The following is an 18,235-nucleotide window of genomic DNA, read 5'->3' as shown; positions in this document are numbered from 1 at the left end:
GAGCCCCGCCAAGGACTGCTCCACCTGCACGTGTGCCGGGGCAGACTTGGCCATCGGGAGACGAGGCAGCATTTTGGGTACTGGCTGAGGAGGGGAGACAATGGGTGAGATGTGGGAGCGCTTTGAATATAGTTCCCATTTCCACGTACCCTTTCACCATCATCCCTCTCCAGGACCAGCGCCACATCACTCCTACCACTCTGCTGGTGCACAGCTTGCTGCAAATCATTGGTGCATTGTAAGGCCACGGATAAGGTATCTGTCATCCTGTTTAAGGCGGCAGAAATCTCCTACACATCGGTGGTCATGGCCTGGATAGACTCATTTGAGAGCTGTGCTTGGAGCTCCATTGAGGTGGCCACTCTCTCCATGGCAGACATTCTCGCAATTACCTGCGACACCAATCCACTACTGTTGGAGTTGGACTCCGCCATCCTCTCCGAGTGTGCATGGCACGTTTGCCAGTACCTTGCAAAGTTGCTGCTGTACTTCTATCATTCTCTTTCTCAATAACGTCCCCTGGTTCAGCATTTTTGTGCAGCTGAGCAGAGCTCCTCGACGCAGACTCTCCACATCTGTCCCTGCCACCAGTGTCTGCTCGTGCTCACTTGTGAATGGTGAATCACCAGGTGAAAACCCAACTAACTAACTGGATCGACCAAAGTGCTAGTATTTGCTCTGGTGCATGGCTGTATGTGCTGTGACAGTGCACCCCTAGAATCAATGAGGTCTTCTGAGGAATTGTCGTCAGGCATGTCCACAGACTGTTGATCTACGCATGAAGACCCTGGAAGACAAAGAAAGCGATACGAATTAGTCCTGGCAAAGTAACAATCTTGATAATCACCATTCTTGGGCGTCTCATAGTTTCAGTCATTGATGAAATAAAATCAGCATGTATGTCAGAGATATTTTTAATTCTGTCACCAGGCATCTGCGAGTTCTCAGTCTCTCCATCACTGATTGACGGATGCAGATGTGCCACTTATCTCCATGGCCACCTCCTCTGCATCTGTCTGCAGCACAATTTGTGGCGGGCCACGTGCAGTCCTCGCCCTCTCCCTTGGGTTTTGGGCTCCCTTCTACAAGGGGCGAAAGAACAGACCTGTGAGTGACTGAAGGTCATGTATTCACTCGATAGATGCAGTGCATTCGGTGAGGATGACTATTAGACAGATGCATCACACTGCATAAGGATTGGGGTGAGTGGCAGCAGTGGATGGATAAGTGAGGAAGTGCGTAGAAGTGAAAGATGGGTGCTGTTGAAACTTAAGTGGGTGTGAGGAGTGATGTGATGGAATACGCTCGGCATGACCGAATGAGGGGTGAGGGGGACGGTTTGCTGTACATCACGGGATGTAGGCGAATCAGTAGTTGTACTCACTTTTCCTGACCTGGTTAGGTCATTAAACCGGTTCCTACATTGCATCCAAGACTGCACAGTGGCCCTGCTGCTCACTTCCTCAGCCACCTCCAACCACGCCACCTTGGTGAGCGCAGCAGGTTTTTTTCCCTCCCATTGTTGGGAAAAAGGGTCTCCCTCCTCGTCCTGACTGCACCCAGCAGTAGGTCAAGGAAAGCATCATTAAATCTGGGTGCTGGTCTTGCTCGTCCTGAATCCAATGTTCACTACCTCTCATCGTCTCCTTCCAAAACCTCCTAGCTCCCCCAAATTACATTTTTTTGTTGGCCCTTTAAAGAGTCAAGTTGAGATCGCGTCAAGTGGGTGCCCATCATGCCCACTGTCGCAGTTTGGAGACGCGAAACCCAGAAGGAAAAATTTAATTAGGCAATCAAGTTAAAATCAAACATTCCAACCCGCTTAATTTTCCTCAGTGTTTCATAGAATCATAGAAAGGTTACAGCACGGAAGGAGGCCATTCAGCCATGCCGGCTCTATGCAAGAGCAATCCAGCTAGTCCCTCTCCCCCGACCTATCCCCGTAGCCCTGAAAACTTTTTCCTTTCAAGTACTTATTCAGTTCCCTTTTGAAAGCTACGATTGAATCTGCCTCCACCACCCCTTCGGGCAGTGCATTCTAGATCCTAACCACTCACTGCGTAAAAAAGTTTCTCCTCACGTCAACGTTGGTCCTTTTGCCAATGACCTTAAATCTGTGTCCTCTGGTTCTTGACCCTTCTGACAATGGGAACAGTTTCTCTCTCTTCTGTTCAGACCCTTCATGATTTTGAATACCTCTCAAATCTCCTCTCAAACTTAGACCATAAGGCCATAAGAGATAGGAGCAGGAGTAGGCCATTCGGCCCCTCGAGCCTGCTCTGCCATTTAATGAGATCATGGCTGATATGATTTTTACCTCAACTCCACTTTCCCGCCTTTTCCCCATATCTTTTGACTCCCTTGCTAATCAAAAATTTGTCGAACTCAGCCTTGAATGTATTCAATGACTCAGCCTCCACAGCTTTTTGGGGTAAAGAATTCCAAAGAATCACGACCCTCTGGGAGAAGAAATTCCTCCTCATTTCCGACTTAAACGGGCGACCGCTTATTCTGAGACTATGTCTCCTATTTCTAGATTTCCCCCATGAGGGGTAACATCCTCTCAGCATTTACCCTATGGAGTCCCCTCAGAATCTTGTATGTTTCAATAAGATCTCCTCTCATTCTTCGAAACTCCAATGAGTATAGACCCAACCTTCTTTTCTCATAAGACAACCCTTCCATACCCGGAATCAACCTATTGAACCTTCTCTGAACTGCCTCCAATGCAGGTATGTCCTTCCTTAAATAAGGGCACCAGAACTGTACGCAGTACTCCAGGTGTGGTCTCACCAGCACCCTGTACAGTTGTAGCATGAGTTCCCTGCTTTTATACTCCATCCCTCTTGAAATAAAGGCCAATATTCCGTTTGCCTTCCGGATTACCTGTTGCGCCTGTATGTTGACTTTTTGTGTTTCATGTACGAGGACACCCAGATTCCTCTGTACTGCAGCATTTTGTAGTGTTTCTCCATTCAAATAAATATTTTGCTTTTTTATTTTTCCTTCCAAAGTGGATGACTTCACATTTTCCCACATTATATTCCATCTGCCAAATGTTTGCCCATTCGCTTAACCTGTCAATATCCCTTTGCAGACACTTTGTGTCCTCATCGCAACTTGATTTTCCACCTATCTTTATATCATCAGCAAATTTGGCCACAAGACACTCTGTTCCTTCATCCAAGTCATTGATATATATTGTAAATAGTTGAGGCCCCAGCACTGAGCCCTGCGGCACCCCACTAGTTACTGGTTGCCATTTTGAAAATGACCCTTTTATCCCGACTCTTTGTTTTCTGTTAGTTAGCCAATCCTCTTATCCATGCCAGTATATTATCCCCAACACCATGAGCTCTTAGCTTGTGTAGTAATCTTTTATGTGGCACCTTATCGAATGCCTTTTGAAAATCCAAATATACTGCATCCATTGATTCCCCTTTATCCACCCTGCCTGTTACTTCCTCAAAGAACTCTTTAAAAAATTTGTCAGACATGATTTCCCCTTCATGAAACCATGTTGACTCTCCTTGATTGTATTATGAGTCTCCAAATATCCTGCTACTACTTCCTTAATAATGGATTCTAGTATTTTTCCAATGACAGATGTTAGGCTAACTGGTCCATTGTTACCTGCTTTCTGTCTCACTCCCTTCTTGAATAAGGGTGTTACGTTCGCGGTTTTCCAATCCGCTGGGACCTTTCAAGAATCTAGTGAATCGTGGAAGATTACAACCAATGTATCCACTATCTCTGTAGCCACTTCCTTTAAGACCCTCGGATGCAAGCCATCAGGACCAGGGGACGTGTCAGCCTTTAGACCCATTAGTTTACCTAGTACTTTTTTTCTAGTGATAGTGATTGTTTTTAGTTCCTCCCTCCCCTTTGCCCCTTGATTATCTACTATTATTGGTATATTATTTGTGTTTTCTACTGTGAAGGCAGATCTGTTCAATTCCTCTGCCATTTCTTTGTTTTCCATTATTTCCCCAGTCTCATCCTCTAAGGGACCAATGTTTACTTTAGCTACCCTCTTCCTTTTTATATACTTGTAGAAGTTTTTACTGTCAGTTTTTATATTTCTTACTAGTTTACTCTCATAATTTATTTTCTCCCTCTATTGTTCTTTTAGTCATCCTTTGCTGGTTTTTAAAGTTTTCCCAATCTTTGGGCTTACCAGTAATGTTTGCCATGTTGTATGCTTTTTCTTTTAACCTCATACCATCCTTTATTTCCTTAGTTAGCCATGGTTGGTTCATCTTTTTTGTGGAGTCTTTCCTCCTCATAGGGATATATTTTTGTTGCGAGTCATAAAATATCTTTTTAAATGTTTGCCACTGCTTATCCACTACCATACCATCTAATCTGTTTACCCAGTCCACTTTAGCCAATTCCGCCCTCATTCCTTTATAATTGCCTTCATTTAAGTTTAATACAGTAGTTTCAGACCCAAGATCCTCGCTCTCAAACTGGATGTGAAATTCTATCATGTTATCATCAGTGCTTCCCAAGGGACCCTTTACTTTGAGATCATTAATCAACCCTGTTTCGTTACCCATTACCAGATCCAAAATGGCTTGCTCCCTGGTTGGTTCCCTGACATATTGGTCTAAGAAACAGTCCCTAATACACTCTATGAACTCCTCCTCAGGGCTATTTTTGCCAATTTGATTTGTCCAATCTATGTGAAAGTTAAAATTGCCCATGATTATTGCATTACCTTTTTTACAAGCCCCCCTTATTTCCTGATTAATATTTTGCCTTACACTGCAGCTACTGTTAGGGGGCCTATATACTACTCCCGCCAGTGATTTCTTTCCCTTGCTATTTCTTACCTCCACCCAAATTGATTCGACATCTTGATCTTCTGAGCCAAGATCATTTCTCACTATTATACCAATTTCATCCTTTATTAGCTTATCTGTTCCATAGAGAACAACCCCAACTTCTCCAGTCTGTCCACGTAACTAAAGTCCCTCATCCCTGGAATCATTCTAGTAAATCTTTTCTGCACCCTCTCTAAGGCCTTCACATCTTTCCTAAAGTGTGATGACCAGAACTAACACAATACTCCAGTTGTGGCCAAACTAGTTTTTTTATAAAGGTTCATCATGACTTCCTTGCTTTTGACTCTCTGCCTCTATTTTTAAAGCCCAGGATCCCGTATGCTTTTTTTAACCGCTTTTTCAACCTGCCCGGCCACCTTCAACAATTTGTGCACATATACCCCCAGATCTCTCTGTTCCTGTACCCCTTTTAGAATTGTGCCCTCTAGTTTATATTGCCTGTCCTCGTTCTTCCTACCGTAATGTAACACTTCGCGTTTTTACATAAGAACATAAGAAATAGGAGCAGGAGTAGGCCAATCGGCCTCTCGAGCCTGCTCCGCCATTCAATAAGATCATGGCTGATCTGATCCTAACCTCAAATCTGAATTCATGTCCAATTTCCTGCCCGCTCCCCGTAACCCCTAATTCCCTTTACTTCTAGGAAACTGTCGATTTTTGTTTTAAATTTATTTAATGATGTAGCTTCCACAGCTTCCTGGGGCAGCAAATTCCACAGACCTACTACCCTCTGAGTGAAGAAGATTCCCCTCATCTCAGTTTTGAAAGAGCAGCCCCTTATTCTAAGATTATGCCCCCTAGTTCTAGTTTCACCCATCCTTGGGAACATCCTTACCGCATCCACCCGATCAAGCCCCTTCACAATCTTATATGTTTCAATAAGATCGCCTCTCATTCTTCTGAACTCCAATGAGTAGAGTCCCAATCTCCTCAACCTCTCCTCATATGTCCGCCCCCTCATCCCCGGGATTAACCGAGTGAACCTTCTTTGTACTGCCTCGAGAGCAAGTATGTCTTTTCTTAAGTATGGACACCAAAACTGTATGCAGTATTCCAGGTGCGGTCTCACCAATACCTTATATAACTGCAGCAATACCTCCCTGTTTTTATATTCTATCCCCCGAGCAATAAAAGCCAACATTCCGTTGGCCGCCTTGATCACCTGCTGCACCTGCATATTAACTTTTTGATCTTCTTGCACTAGGACCCCCATTTCTGGGTTAAATTTCATCTGCGACGTGTCCGCCCATTCCACCAGCCTGGCTATACCCTCTTGAAGTCTATCACAATCCTCCTCACTGTTCACTGCACTTCCAACTTTTGTGTCATCTGCAAATTTTTAAATTGTGCCATGTACACCCAAGTCCAAGAGATTAATATATATCAAGAAAAGCAGTGGTCTTGGGGAACACCACTGTAAGAACATAAGAAATAGGAATAGGAGCAGGAGCAGGCCATCCGGCCCCTCGAGCCTGCTCCGCCATTCAACAAGATCATGGCTGATCGACTACCTCAATGTCATTTTCCTGCACCATCCCCATATCCTTTGATGCCTTTATTATCTAGAAATCTATCGATTTCTGTTTTGAATGTACTCAATGACTGAGCCTCCACAACCCTATGGGATAGAGAATTCCAAAGATTCACCGCCCTCCAATCTGAGAAACAACCGTTCACCATTACTCTCTACTTCATGTTACCTAGCTAATTTTGTATCCATGCTGTTACTGCCTCCTTTATTCCATGGGCTTCAATCTTGATGACAAGCCTATTATGCGGCACCTTATCAAACGTCTTTTGGAAGTCCGTATACACCACATCAACCGCATTGCCCTCATCGACCCTCTGTTACCTCATCAAAAAACTCTTATCAAGTTAGTTAAACACGATTTGCCTTGAACAAATCCGTACTGGCTTTCCCTAATCAATCCACAATTGACTAAGTGACTGCTAATTCTGTCTCGAATTATCATTTCACGCACAGAATTCCCCCCTCCAACCCCGGCTCAGAACCCGTCTTTGCGATAATATCGGGGCCATTGTCCCAAAATTTTGGACGAGTTTAATTAAAATTTTCACAGAAACCTTTGCATAGACTACATTTGTTTAAAATCATTTTGGGTATATAATACATTTTGTACCACAATGAAAAAGTTTGGGTCTGATCTATTGTGAACACAATGGTTTTGAAATAGCTTCGCCCACATAACTTTTGCTGAGAATAGTTGGAAGTTAATTTGCAGATGCACTGTAATTCCTAAGCTTGCCAACTGTAGTGTGTTCCTAGTCTCAGTCCTGCTGTTGGAGATGGTCCAGTTGGAGACCACATGCTTCCATGCAGCAAAAGCAGGAAGTCTAGTTATTCTGTTCGCACATCAGTATTTCCTGGCAACTGCTTGATTGATAATGACAAAAGGAAGATAATGTATAGCCTGGAAAGATCTAGAAGAGCGGAAAGGAAATTAAAACAATACAGATGACTAATTAAAAATCCTGTGCTTATACATTTAAAATTAGCGCATATTCATGGTGTGGGGAGGGACTGTGTCCCACCATTAGTAAGAACAGGACAATTTTTGTCGATCGGACTCTGATCTAAACACTAAATTAGAACTAGTTTACTTGGACTGGATAATACAGTAATACAATGGATAGAGGATTGGTTAAAGGTCAGAAAACAGAGAGTAGGGATAAACGGGTCATTCTCAGGTTGGCAGGTTGTAACTAGTGGGGTGCCGCAAGGATTGGTGCTTAGGCCTAAGCTATTTACAATCTATATCAATGACTTAGATGAAGGGACCGAGTGTAATGTATCCAAGTTTGCTGACGATACAAAGATAGGTGGGAAAGTAAGCTGTGAGGAGGACACAAAGAGCCTGCAAAGGGATATAGACAGATTAAGTGAGCGGCCAAAAATGTGGCAGATGGAGTATAATGTGGGGAAATGTGAGGTTATTCACTTTGGTAGGGAGAATGGAAAAACAGAATATTTTTTAAATGGTGAGTAACTATTAAATGTTGGTGTTCAGAGAGACTTGGGTGTCCTCGTACAAGAAACACAAAAGGTTAGTATGCAGGTACAGCAGGCAATTAGGAAAGCAAGTGGCGTGTTGGTATTTATTGCAAGGGGATTGGAGTACAAGAATAAGGAAGTCTTACTACAGTTGTACAGGGCTTTAGTAAGACCTCACCTGGAGTACTGCGTACATTTTTGGTCTCCTTGTATCTGGAAGGATATACTTGCCTTGAAGGCAGTGCAAAGAAGGTTCACTAGATTAATTCCTGGGATGAGAGGGTTGTCCTATGAAGAGAGGTTGAATAGAATGGGCCTATACTTTCTGGAGTTTAGAAGAATGAGAGGTGATCTCATTGAAACATATAAGATTATGAGGGGGCTTGACAGGGTAGATGCTGAGAGATTGTTTCCCCTGGCTAGAGTCTAGAACTAGGGGGCATAGTTGCAGGATAAGGCTGATTCAAGACTGAGATAAGGAGGAATTTCTTCATGCAGAGAGTTGTGAATCTTTGGAATTCTCTGCTCCAGAGGGCTGTGGATGCTGATTCATTGAATACATTCAAGGCTGAGATGGGTAGATTTTTGGACTCTAGGGGAATGAAGGGATATGGGGATCGGGCGGGAAACTGGAGTTGAGGTCGAAGATTAGATTGAATGGTGGAGCAGGCTTGAGGAGCTGCATGGCTTACTCCTGCTCGTATTTCTTATGTTCTTATGTAATATCAATATTATACTTAAGATGTAAATTATTTTTTATTAGCCTGAACCAGTTTGCTCTCAAGATGTCGATGGCGAAATATTTGATGTGGAGCTTACAAAAGATGTTCACGGACTAGGCATAACTATTGCTGGTTATGTTGGAGACAAAAATTTAGGTACTGTAATAGATTTTAAGATCTGTTTCTATATCCTTTCTATCCCTTGCATCCTCTCAATGTGAGAGGAAAAGTGAAACATTTTAAATCTGAATTCCACCACAAAATGTCAAGGTTGTACTTCCCACAATTCCTACATGTTTTACTGTGAATTTGTTTACTTGTGTATTTTGTGGGGTGGATTTCTGCACTAATGAGGCATGTCCATGCTGGGGTGGAACATTTTTTCACTTTTTGGCAAGTAGCCAGTAAAAAACAGCGGCTTTAAATTCCCTCCATGTTGCCCTGATAATGCACCTTAACTTGTAATCTCAGAATAACAGTCGCCACTGTACAGCCGTGAGTTTTTGACAACCTGCACCATAGTCAGTTTGGTGCTGTGTTATGCTTAGCTTTGTGTTGAAGACTCGTGACCATTAGGAAATAGGTTGAGACTGCTGAAACTCATTTCATATAGGATTTAGACAACTACTGCAGAAATTAAAAGCCCATATGGTAATGCACTGCACGATCCAGCCCACGCTTCCAATGGCTGTTTTATTGTTTTAACTCCACGTTTTAAACTAAGTTTTGCAAGAGGAGCTTTGCCTGACAGGGGCAAGAGTCACACATACATCACTTAACACTAGAGAGCGGATTCTGCAACCCACGCTCCTGTTGAGTGAGGTTGTATGCCAGGGGCAGATCCTCATATAATCGTCTCTTTTAAATCTTTCCAAATCAGATATATGACATTCAGTAGTGCTCACAATTAATTTTTATTTTATTGGGAAAAACAGCTACAAATTAACATTGTAGCTAACTTTTCTTATTTTGAGTTTATTTGGTAATCAGCTACTGTAATGCTTTTCCCTAAAGTCAGGGAAAACTCTGTTGCACTACTAGTTAAAGGAACACTTCAGACTCAGTAATACATTTTAACTAAACAGGGCTTACCAATACTAGTAATAGGTCTGCCAAGTATCTCCATAAATTTATTTTCCTTTTTGTGGTTTAAAGATTACATACGAACGCACGTACGAATTAAGAGCAGAAGTAGGCCATTCAGCCTCTCGAGCCTGCTCTGCTATTTGATAAGATCATGGCTTGCTTGTAAGCAACCTAGAGATCAACCTACATTGGGCGTAGCATTAAGTCCACCTTGGCTACAGTAGCACATTTGTTAATATATCTTGAATGACATTTCAGAGCTTTACAGTCACTTCCTTGCTAATTGAAAGTGTGGGAATTATTTGCATGGCACTTTATCTTAGAATCATAGAATGATACAGCACTGAAGGAGGCCATTTGGCCCATCATGGGCCATTTTTTTCTCCATTGAGTAATAATTTGAGTGAGGCAACCAATATAGTAACCATCTACTTACGTTGCTTTACCTTGCGTATCCCTTACAAAGCAATCTTCTACCCATAGAAAGAGAAATATACATGGAGACAGACTATTGCTGATCTGCTGTATTCTCTTAATTTGAAGTATTTAGCCTGGAACATTCTTATAACATATTAATGTTTCGTCTTTGATGCCATTTAGTATTTTATTAAGAAGGAAACCATCTGCTTCTGAAAATATGATTGAAAGGAGAAACTATTCATGCTAATTTATATGTTTTATTGTTACTAAAGTAGTTGTCTTTGTATGACAAATTGACGGTAAGCATTCAGATTTTGTATTAAATCCTACCCCTGGCAATACTGAAATTATAGTTTTTGCCAGCTACATAGTTAAAAATGACTTGAATTTGACCTTCTGTGAAATGAGCTGCTGATTAGCAGTCACTGCTATTAAAACATGAGTAGGTTTGAGATTTGCATAAAGTGGACGTATATCTGCAAATTTCCATTGATGTCTTTATGTTACAGAGCCTTCTGGTATCTTTGTGAAAAGCATCACTCAAGGAAGTGCGGTTGAACAGGATGGAAGAATACATGTTGGTGACCAGATAATAGCTGTACGTACAATCCTAAATGACTTCCCATATGGAGAAATCCTTTACTTTCCTCTATATACAAATGTACACTGTGCAAAATGTAATCGTGGGAAAATGATGATCTAGATCCTTTTTTCTGAGGCTTGGCATCGAAGGAAAGAATATAATATCTCACATGTTTCAATCTAAAATGCCAACATTTATATAAAAAAACCTTTGTTTGAAAATTCTGATCAAGTACCATAATTTTGCTAGTTTACTTTTTCTTCTAATATATTTAGATTTTGCCCCTTTCATGTCTAAAAGCATGACTATCATCTAATGTATATTATGAAAACTGATCGAGTATTTTTGGTAAAACACTTTCTAATAGTCGATGCTATTAAAATCTTGACCCATAATTCTATTACAATTTGAAAACCTATAAATCAGAAAACACAATCACTCTGCCTGTCATCTCAGCCAGCTAACCAATCCTTTGTAGAACTGCCATTTCATAATGGCAGACTTTTTAATCCTAATTTGGACCGAGTAGTCTGAATATGTTTCCGTTCTAGGTGGATGGAACAAATATTCAAGGTTTCACTAACCAGCAAGCAGTGGAAGTGCTGCGTCATACAGGTCAAACTGTACATCTTATTTTAATGAGGAGAGGACTCAAACCAGAAGCCCTAATGCAGCCTGAGGATAAAGATGAAGTAAAACTTGAGAAAGGTGGAGATGTGCTCACAATGGATGACAAACCTGCTCCAGGTACATTGGTAGACCCTGTCTGCATCATGTTGCTTGCTGTTGTCACTGGTGCTTCAGTTCATATTCTGTGTTGCACTAGACATGTGCTTAAAAGCACTGTCTAGATTCTTTAGTTATGCTGGTGTTCATGATAATCCAACTGAAGGCTCTGAAACAATGTGATAATCTAGATTAAAGTATGTGACTGTATAGAAAAATTAAATTTAAGGACTTTTGGAGGAGATGGAAGCATTGAAGTGAAAGTACATGTGGGGGAAAAGAAGAAACATTTCCAAGTTGTGTTATGCACTAATCTGAGCTTTTGAAAAACTTCTTCAAAGTATGAGCGTTGAATATTGCAACAACTGGCTGGATGGTTGACTTTGTTGGAGTTTTATACAATTCATGAATTATGTTTGAAATCGTAGATTCCTATAACTGAATCATTTGTTTCCCGTCTCATGTTCATGATCTCTCTGTAGCTATATCCGAAGGGATTGAAGAACCATCACCACTGGTGAATAGGATTTCAAATGCTGCCCCAGTTAATGAGCAAGAAATTGAAGGTGAAGCCGAAGCCAAGTTCACAGTAACAGGTACATATTATCCTGGTGTAAAGTGTTTTTAAAAGCAACTGTCACAATTTTCAGGTTCTTGTGCAAGATATTCTCTTGAATTTAGCTAAGCTCGCTAATCATTACCATAAGCAAATCTTATGTCTCCTTTGAGGTAGAGTGTATCTTTCATTGTCAGATTTCTAGTTAAACTAGAGTATGACCTGGGGATTGTAACTGAAAATTCTTGTTCTGTATACCAGCCACAGGGGCTTTCTTCTCTTTACATAAGTACTCCATCGTGACAGGTACAGCTTCAAACCTACGACCAGTTTATTTTAAATTAAACTACATGAAAGAACATTGTACAGTTTTCAAGATTCAAAAGGCATCAAGGGGTATGGGGACAGAGTGGGAATATGGTATTGCGATAGAGGATCAGCCATGATCATATTGAATGGTGGAGCAGGCTCGAAGGGCCGAATGGCCTACTCCTGCTCCTATTTTCTATGTTTCTAACTGGGAGAACAATCAATATACCAATGCGCCTCAGTAATGAAAAATGATAAAGTGCAACTTACTAACTCCATAAATGTAGGCTCGCTTCTCCATCTAAGCGATTCAATCTAAACTAGTTCAGACTTTTTAAAATGCAGATGACTTTCTGCGGCTGCCTTTTAATCTGGGGTGGGGGGCGGGAGAGAGAGAGAAACATGTCGCTTGCCTTGAATTCTGTATGCAAACAATATGGGCCAAGCAGCACCTGTTTTTCAGGTGTTACGTGACTTCCAAAAGGCCCCAAAATGGCAGGCAGCAAAAGTGCGCCGCCAGCCATATTGGGCAAAGAGACACGAGGTGTTCTTTACCCACACCTGAAGCAGGCGTTAGGCCATTTGCGTATGCAAATAAGGGGCCTAACGTTTGCTTCAGGTCCCTGCTACCACATTGGATTGCCCTGAGGCAATCAGCACCAGCGCTGGCTGCACTCAGGGAAACCAACTCTTAAAGATCGCCTGCAAAAAAAACCCTAAGTACTCATCACAATTGCCGTGGCTCCCAGTCCTCAGATCCCCGATCTCCCTGCTTGACTCAGAGTTCATACAATTACTGACTTCACGACCATCGATGTCTCCCCGACGCCCGTGATCCCACCTGACTATTTACCTGTGGGCCGCTGTGCTTGGAGAACTTGGAACACGAACCTGTGCACCCTTCTGTCGCAGTGCCATCTTCAGTCTAGTGAGATCCGTTGCCCAATATCCCAGGCTTCTCGGACCTCACCATTTGTGTGCAGGGTATTAACATGGAGTGGGGGGTGCCCAAAAATAGGCACTCCCGAATTTAACCCCCTATATCTTTCATAATGTAATGAACCCACAATGGATATTCCATCATTGACTGAAGACAAAGGAGACCACCTTTATTGATGACCTAAGGTGCTTCTCAGTGGTATGATCGTTTCAGCTAAGTAACCTCCTGGGATCTTCCTATTGTTTCTCAGTTACATTACTTTGCATAGGTAAGCAGTGCTGTTGCTGACGCATCTCTCAAACTACATTATTAACTCGAAATAAAGTTGCCTTAGTGAAAAACATTATCTTGCACGTGAATGCATATGAAAGTATTTCAGCAGAATTCTGTGATTGGCTACCCAAGACTTGAGGGTCACTTAAGACCTACTTGCCCCTCGTCCTATAGGAAAAATAATTTTCCTTTTTTTAAAACAAAAACGTTAAATTACAAGCGAAGGAGCAAGATAAGTTATGAGCTATTCAGTTGTCAGGTTCTAACAAAACCCCCCTCGTAACAGTGGTGGTAAAGTTCACTCTAAGGAATTCATATTTACTTAATGTGAAAATACTAGTGGCATATTTGGCCTGCATCCGTGACACCTGTGTGTAGAGTGCGTGCTGAGTAGAAAATATTCTCAACCACATGACCGTATAGACTGCATGTTAGTCGACAGCCTTGGGTTGAAGTTAAATATGAAAATAAATAGTTGATATTTATTTATGAAGATACGTTGTTGTAATTGATGTTGTACTGCTGTTCCAGATTATAGACAATACTTCTAAGTCTCTCCTCAGCACAATATCAGTCTGGTCTCTAGCAGAGACTGTTCTCACAAAACGTAATTCTCACCAATGCCTTTCCAATGCTTCTAAATTATGGCTTTCCTGATTAATTGAGAATGACACATAGGTTGTTGCAATTTTGTGCAAGCATTTAAGCATGCAAAGAAATGTTGCGTTCCAATTTTGTTAAGTTAAGCCTGTTTGTAAGAAAGGAATTTCATGCAACCTTGTTGCATTCTGTGGTCAGTGACAAGAGATGTGCTTTCTGACAATGTAACCCGGTTCTTTCCCATCATTGAGTAATGTAGGATTGGTGGTCCTGTCTTCAGAATTTGTAAAATTAACCGCATCTGTGCCAGCAGGTTCAAGTAATACGTAGATTTGGATTGACAACACATTTATACAACTGGCATGCCTACAAGATTCCTCCAAAACTGAGACTTGCTTTTTTACCTTTGTGTTTTACACTGTATGTCCCCTCAAGATGCCGTAATTAATTAGAAGGCAGTTTTGTAGATTCTTCTTTATTTCAACCTCCACCTACAAATGAATGACACCCTTTCCCTCTTAGAGTTTTGCCCCCATCATTCCCACAATTAACCTTCCCTAGCCTTCTCCAATCCTGTATTGAATGTCAGCTGTTTTAAAAGGAGATAGCAACAGAAACACTGAATTGGTGTACTGAGGCATGAAACCTCAAAACTCAGGATCACAGGGTAAGTGAGGAGGGAGATTTGTACAGCAAGGTTTTTTTTTTATTCGTTCACGGGATGTGGGCGTCGCTGGCGAGGCCAGCATTTATTGCCCATCCCTAATTGCCCTCGAGAAGGTGGTGGTGAGCCGCCTTCTTGAACCGCTGCAGTCCGTGTGGTGACAGTTCTCCCACAGTGCTGTTAGGAAGGGAGTTCCAGGATTTTGACCCAGCGACAATGAAGGAACGGCGATATATTTCCAAGTCGGGATGGTGTGTGACTTGGAGGGGAACGTGCAGGTGGTGTTGTTCCCATGTGCCTGCTGCTCTTGTCCTTCTAGGTGGTAGAGGTCGCGGGTTTGGGAGGTGCTGTCGAAGAAGCCTTGGCGAGTTGCTGCAGTGCATCCTGTGGATGGTACACACTGCAGCCACAGTGCGCCAGTGGTGAAGGGAGTGAATGTTTAGTGTGGTGGATGGGGTGCCAATCAAGCGGGCTGCTTTATCTTGGATGGTGTCGAGCTTCTTGAGTGTTGTTGGAGCTGCACTCATCCAGGCAAGTGGAGAGTATTCCATCACACTCCTGACTTGTGCCTTGTAGATGGTGGAAAGGCTTTGGGGAGTCAGGAGGTGAGTCACTCGCCGCAGAATACCCAGCCTCTGACTTGCTCTCGTAGCCACAGTATTTATATGGCTGGTCGAGTTAAGTTTCTGGTCAATGGTGACCCCCAGGATGTTAATGGTGGGGGATTCGGCGATGGTAATGCCGTTGAATGTCAAGGGGAGGTGGTTAGACTCTCTCTTGTTGGAGATGGTCATTGCCTGGCACTTGTCTGGCGTGAATGTTACTTGCCACTTATGAGCCCAAGCCTGGATGTTGTCCAGGTCTTGCTGCATGCGGGCTCGGACTGCTTCATTATTTGAGGGGTTGCAAATGGAACTGAACGCTGTGCAGTCATCAGCGAACATCCCCATTTCTGACCTTATGATGGAGGGAAGGTCATTGATGAAGCAGCTGCAGATGGTTGGGCCTAGGACACTGCCCTGAGGAACTCCTGCAGCAATGTCCTGGGGCTGAGATGATTGGCCTCCAACAACCACTACCATCTTCCTTTGTGCTAGGTATGACTCCGGCCACTGGAGAGTTTTCCCCCTGATTCCCATTGACTTCAATTTTACCAGGGCTCCTTGGTGCCACACTCGGTCAAATGCTGCCTTGATGTCAAGGGCAGTCACTCTCACCTCACCTCTGGAATTGAGCTCTTTTGTCCATGTTTGGACCAAGGCTGTAATGAGGTCTGGAGCCGAGTGGTCCTGGCGGAACCCAAACTGAGCATCGGTGAGCAGGTTATTGGTGAGTAAGTGCCGCTTGATAGCACTGTCGACGACACCTTCCATCACTTTGCTGATGATTGAGAGTAGACTGATGGGGCGGTAATTGGCCGGATTGGATTTGTCCTGCTTTTTGTGGACAGGACATACCTGGGCAATTTTCCACATTGTCGGGTAGATGCCAGTGTTGTAGCTGTACTGGAACAGCTTGGCTAGAGGCGCAGCTAGTTCTGGAGCACAAGTCTTCAGCACTACAGCTGGGATGTTGTCGGGGCCCATAGCCTTTGCTGTATCCAGTGCACTCAGTCGTTTCTTGATATCACGTGGAGTGAATCGAATTGGCCGAAGACTAGCTTCCATGATGGTGGGGATATCGGGAGGAGGCTGAGATGGATCATCCACTCGGCACTTCTGGCTGAAGATGGTTGCAAACACTTCAGCCTTGTCTTTTGCACTTACGTGCTGGACTCCACCATTATTGGGGATGGGGATGTTTGCAGAGCCTCCTCCTCCCGTTAGTTGTTTAATTGTCCACCACCATTCACGACTGGATGTGGCAGGACTGCAGAGCTTTGATCTGATCCGTTGGTTGTGGAATCGCTTAGCTCTGTCTATAGCATGTTGCTTGCGCTGTTTAGCATGCATGTCGTCCTGAGTTGTAGCTTCACCAGGTTGGCACCTCATTTTTAGGTACGCCTGGTGCTGCTCCTGGCATGCTCTTCTACACTCCTCATTGAACCAGGGTTGATCCCCTGGCTTGTTGGTAATGGTAGAGTGAGGAATATGCCGGGCCATGAGGTTACAGATTGTGCTGGAATACAATTCTGCTGCTGCTGATGGCCCACAGCGCCTCATGGATGCCCAGTTTTGAGCTGCTAGATCTGTTCTGAATCTATCCCATTTAGCACGGTGGTAGTGCCACACAACACGTTGGATGGTGTCCTCAGTGCGAAGACGGGACTTCATCTCCACGAGGACTGTGCGGTGGTCACTCCTACCAATACTGTCATGGACAGATGCATTTGCGACAGGTAGATTGGTGAGGACGAGGTCAAGTAAGTTTTTCCCTCGTGTTGGTTCGCTCACCACCTGCCGCAGGCCCAGTCTAGCAGCTATGTCCTTCAGGACTCGGCCAGCTCGGTCAGTCGTGGTGCTGCCGAGCCACTCTTGGTGATGGACATTGAAGTCCCCCACCCAGAGTACATTTTGTGCCCTTGCTACCCTCAGTGCTTCCTCCAAGTGGTGTTCAACATGGAGGAGGACTGATTCATCAGCTGAGGGAGGACGGTAGGTGGTAATCAGCAGGAGGTTTCCTTGCCCATGTTTGACCTGTCCACAGTAAACTGGGCAAATCTGTTAATGGGTAAAACGACTGATGATCAGTGGGAAATGTTTGAAGAAACACTTAACGTGATACAGAATTGGTTTATACTCCTGAGGGGCAAGAACTCTACTTGCCAAAAAAAAAAGCCATGGACAACTACAGAGGTAAGGGACAGTATAAGACATAAGGAAAGGGCATACAAAAAGGCAAAAAATGGCACTGATCCTGGCAAATGGGAAAGATACAAAGATCAACAAAGGGCCACAAAACAGATAGTAAGAGCTGCAAAAAGAGAGTATGAAAAGAAACTTGTGGGATATCAAAACCAATACGAAGAACTTTTTATAGTTACATTAGGAAAAAGAGGGTGGTCAGGAGCAGTGTTGGCCCCTTAAAAACTGAAAGTGGGGATATTGTCATTGACAATGAGGAAATGGTGGACATGTTGAACAATTACTTTGCATCAGTATTTACAGTAGAAAAAGAGGATAGCATGCCGGAAATCCCAAGAAAACTAATATTGAATCGGGGACAGGGACTCGATAAAATTAACATAAGTAAAGCAACAGTAATGAAGAAAATAATAGCTCTAAAGAGTGACAAATCCCCAGGACCAGATGGTTTCCATCCCAGGGTTTTAAAGGAAGTAGGTTAGCACATTGCAGATGCCTGAACTGTAATCTTTCAAAGTTCTCTAGATTCAGGAACTGTCCCTCTGGATTGGAAAATTGCACATGTCACTCTGCTTTTTAAGAAAGGAGAGAGAGGGAAACCAGGGAATTATAGACCAGTTCGCCTAACATCTGTTGTGGGGAAAATGCTGGAGTCAAAAATTAAGGATAGGGTGACTGAACACCTCGAGAAT

The 18,235-nt window shown here is 43.1% G+C and overlaps 1 protein-coding gene across 9 annotated transcripts in view; it reads left to right on the top strand.

The window, feature by feature from the left end:
• Positions 1-18,235, top strand: part of LOC137321295 (multiple PDZ domain protein) — a 326,443-nt gene that overhangs the window by 68,391 nt on the left and 239,817 nt on the right. For all 9 annotated transcript variants that reach the window (XM_067983665.1, XM_067983664.1, XM_067983660.1 and 6 more), the window contains exons 9-12: positions 8,624-8,738; positions 10,598-10,686; positions 11,223-11,418; positions 11,880-11,993. In XM_067983665.1, the coding sequence (XP_067839766.1) occupies positions 8,624-8,738; positions 10,598-10,686; positions 11,223-11,418; positions 11,880-11,993 (514 nt within the window). The remainder of the gene's footprint in view (positions 1-8,623; positions 8,739-10,597; positions 10,687-11,222; positions 11,419-11,879; positions 11,994-18,235) is intronic.

Source organism: Heptranchias perlo, chromosome 4 (genome assembly GCF_035084215.1).
Source record: "Heptranchias perlo isolate sHepPer1 chromosome 4, sHepPer1.hap1, whole genome shotgun sequence".
NCBI lineage: Eukaryota > Metazoa > Chordata > Chondrichthyes > Hexanchiformes > Hexanchidae > Heptranchias > Heptranchias perlo.
This window is presented reverse-complemented; position numbering and strand designations above follow the sequence as displayed.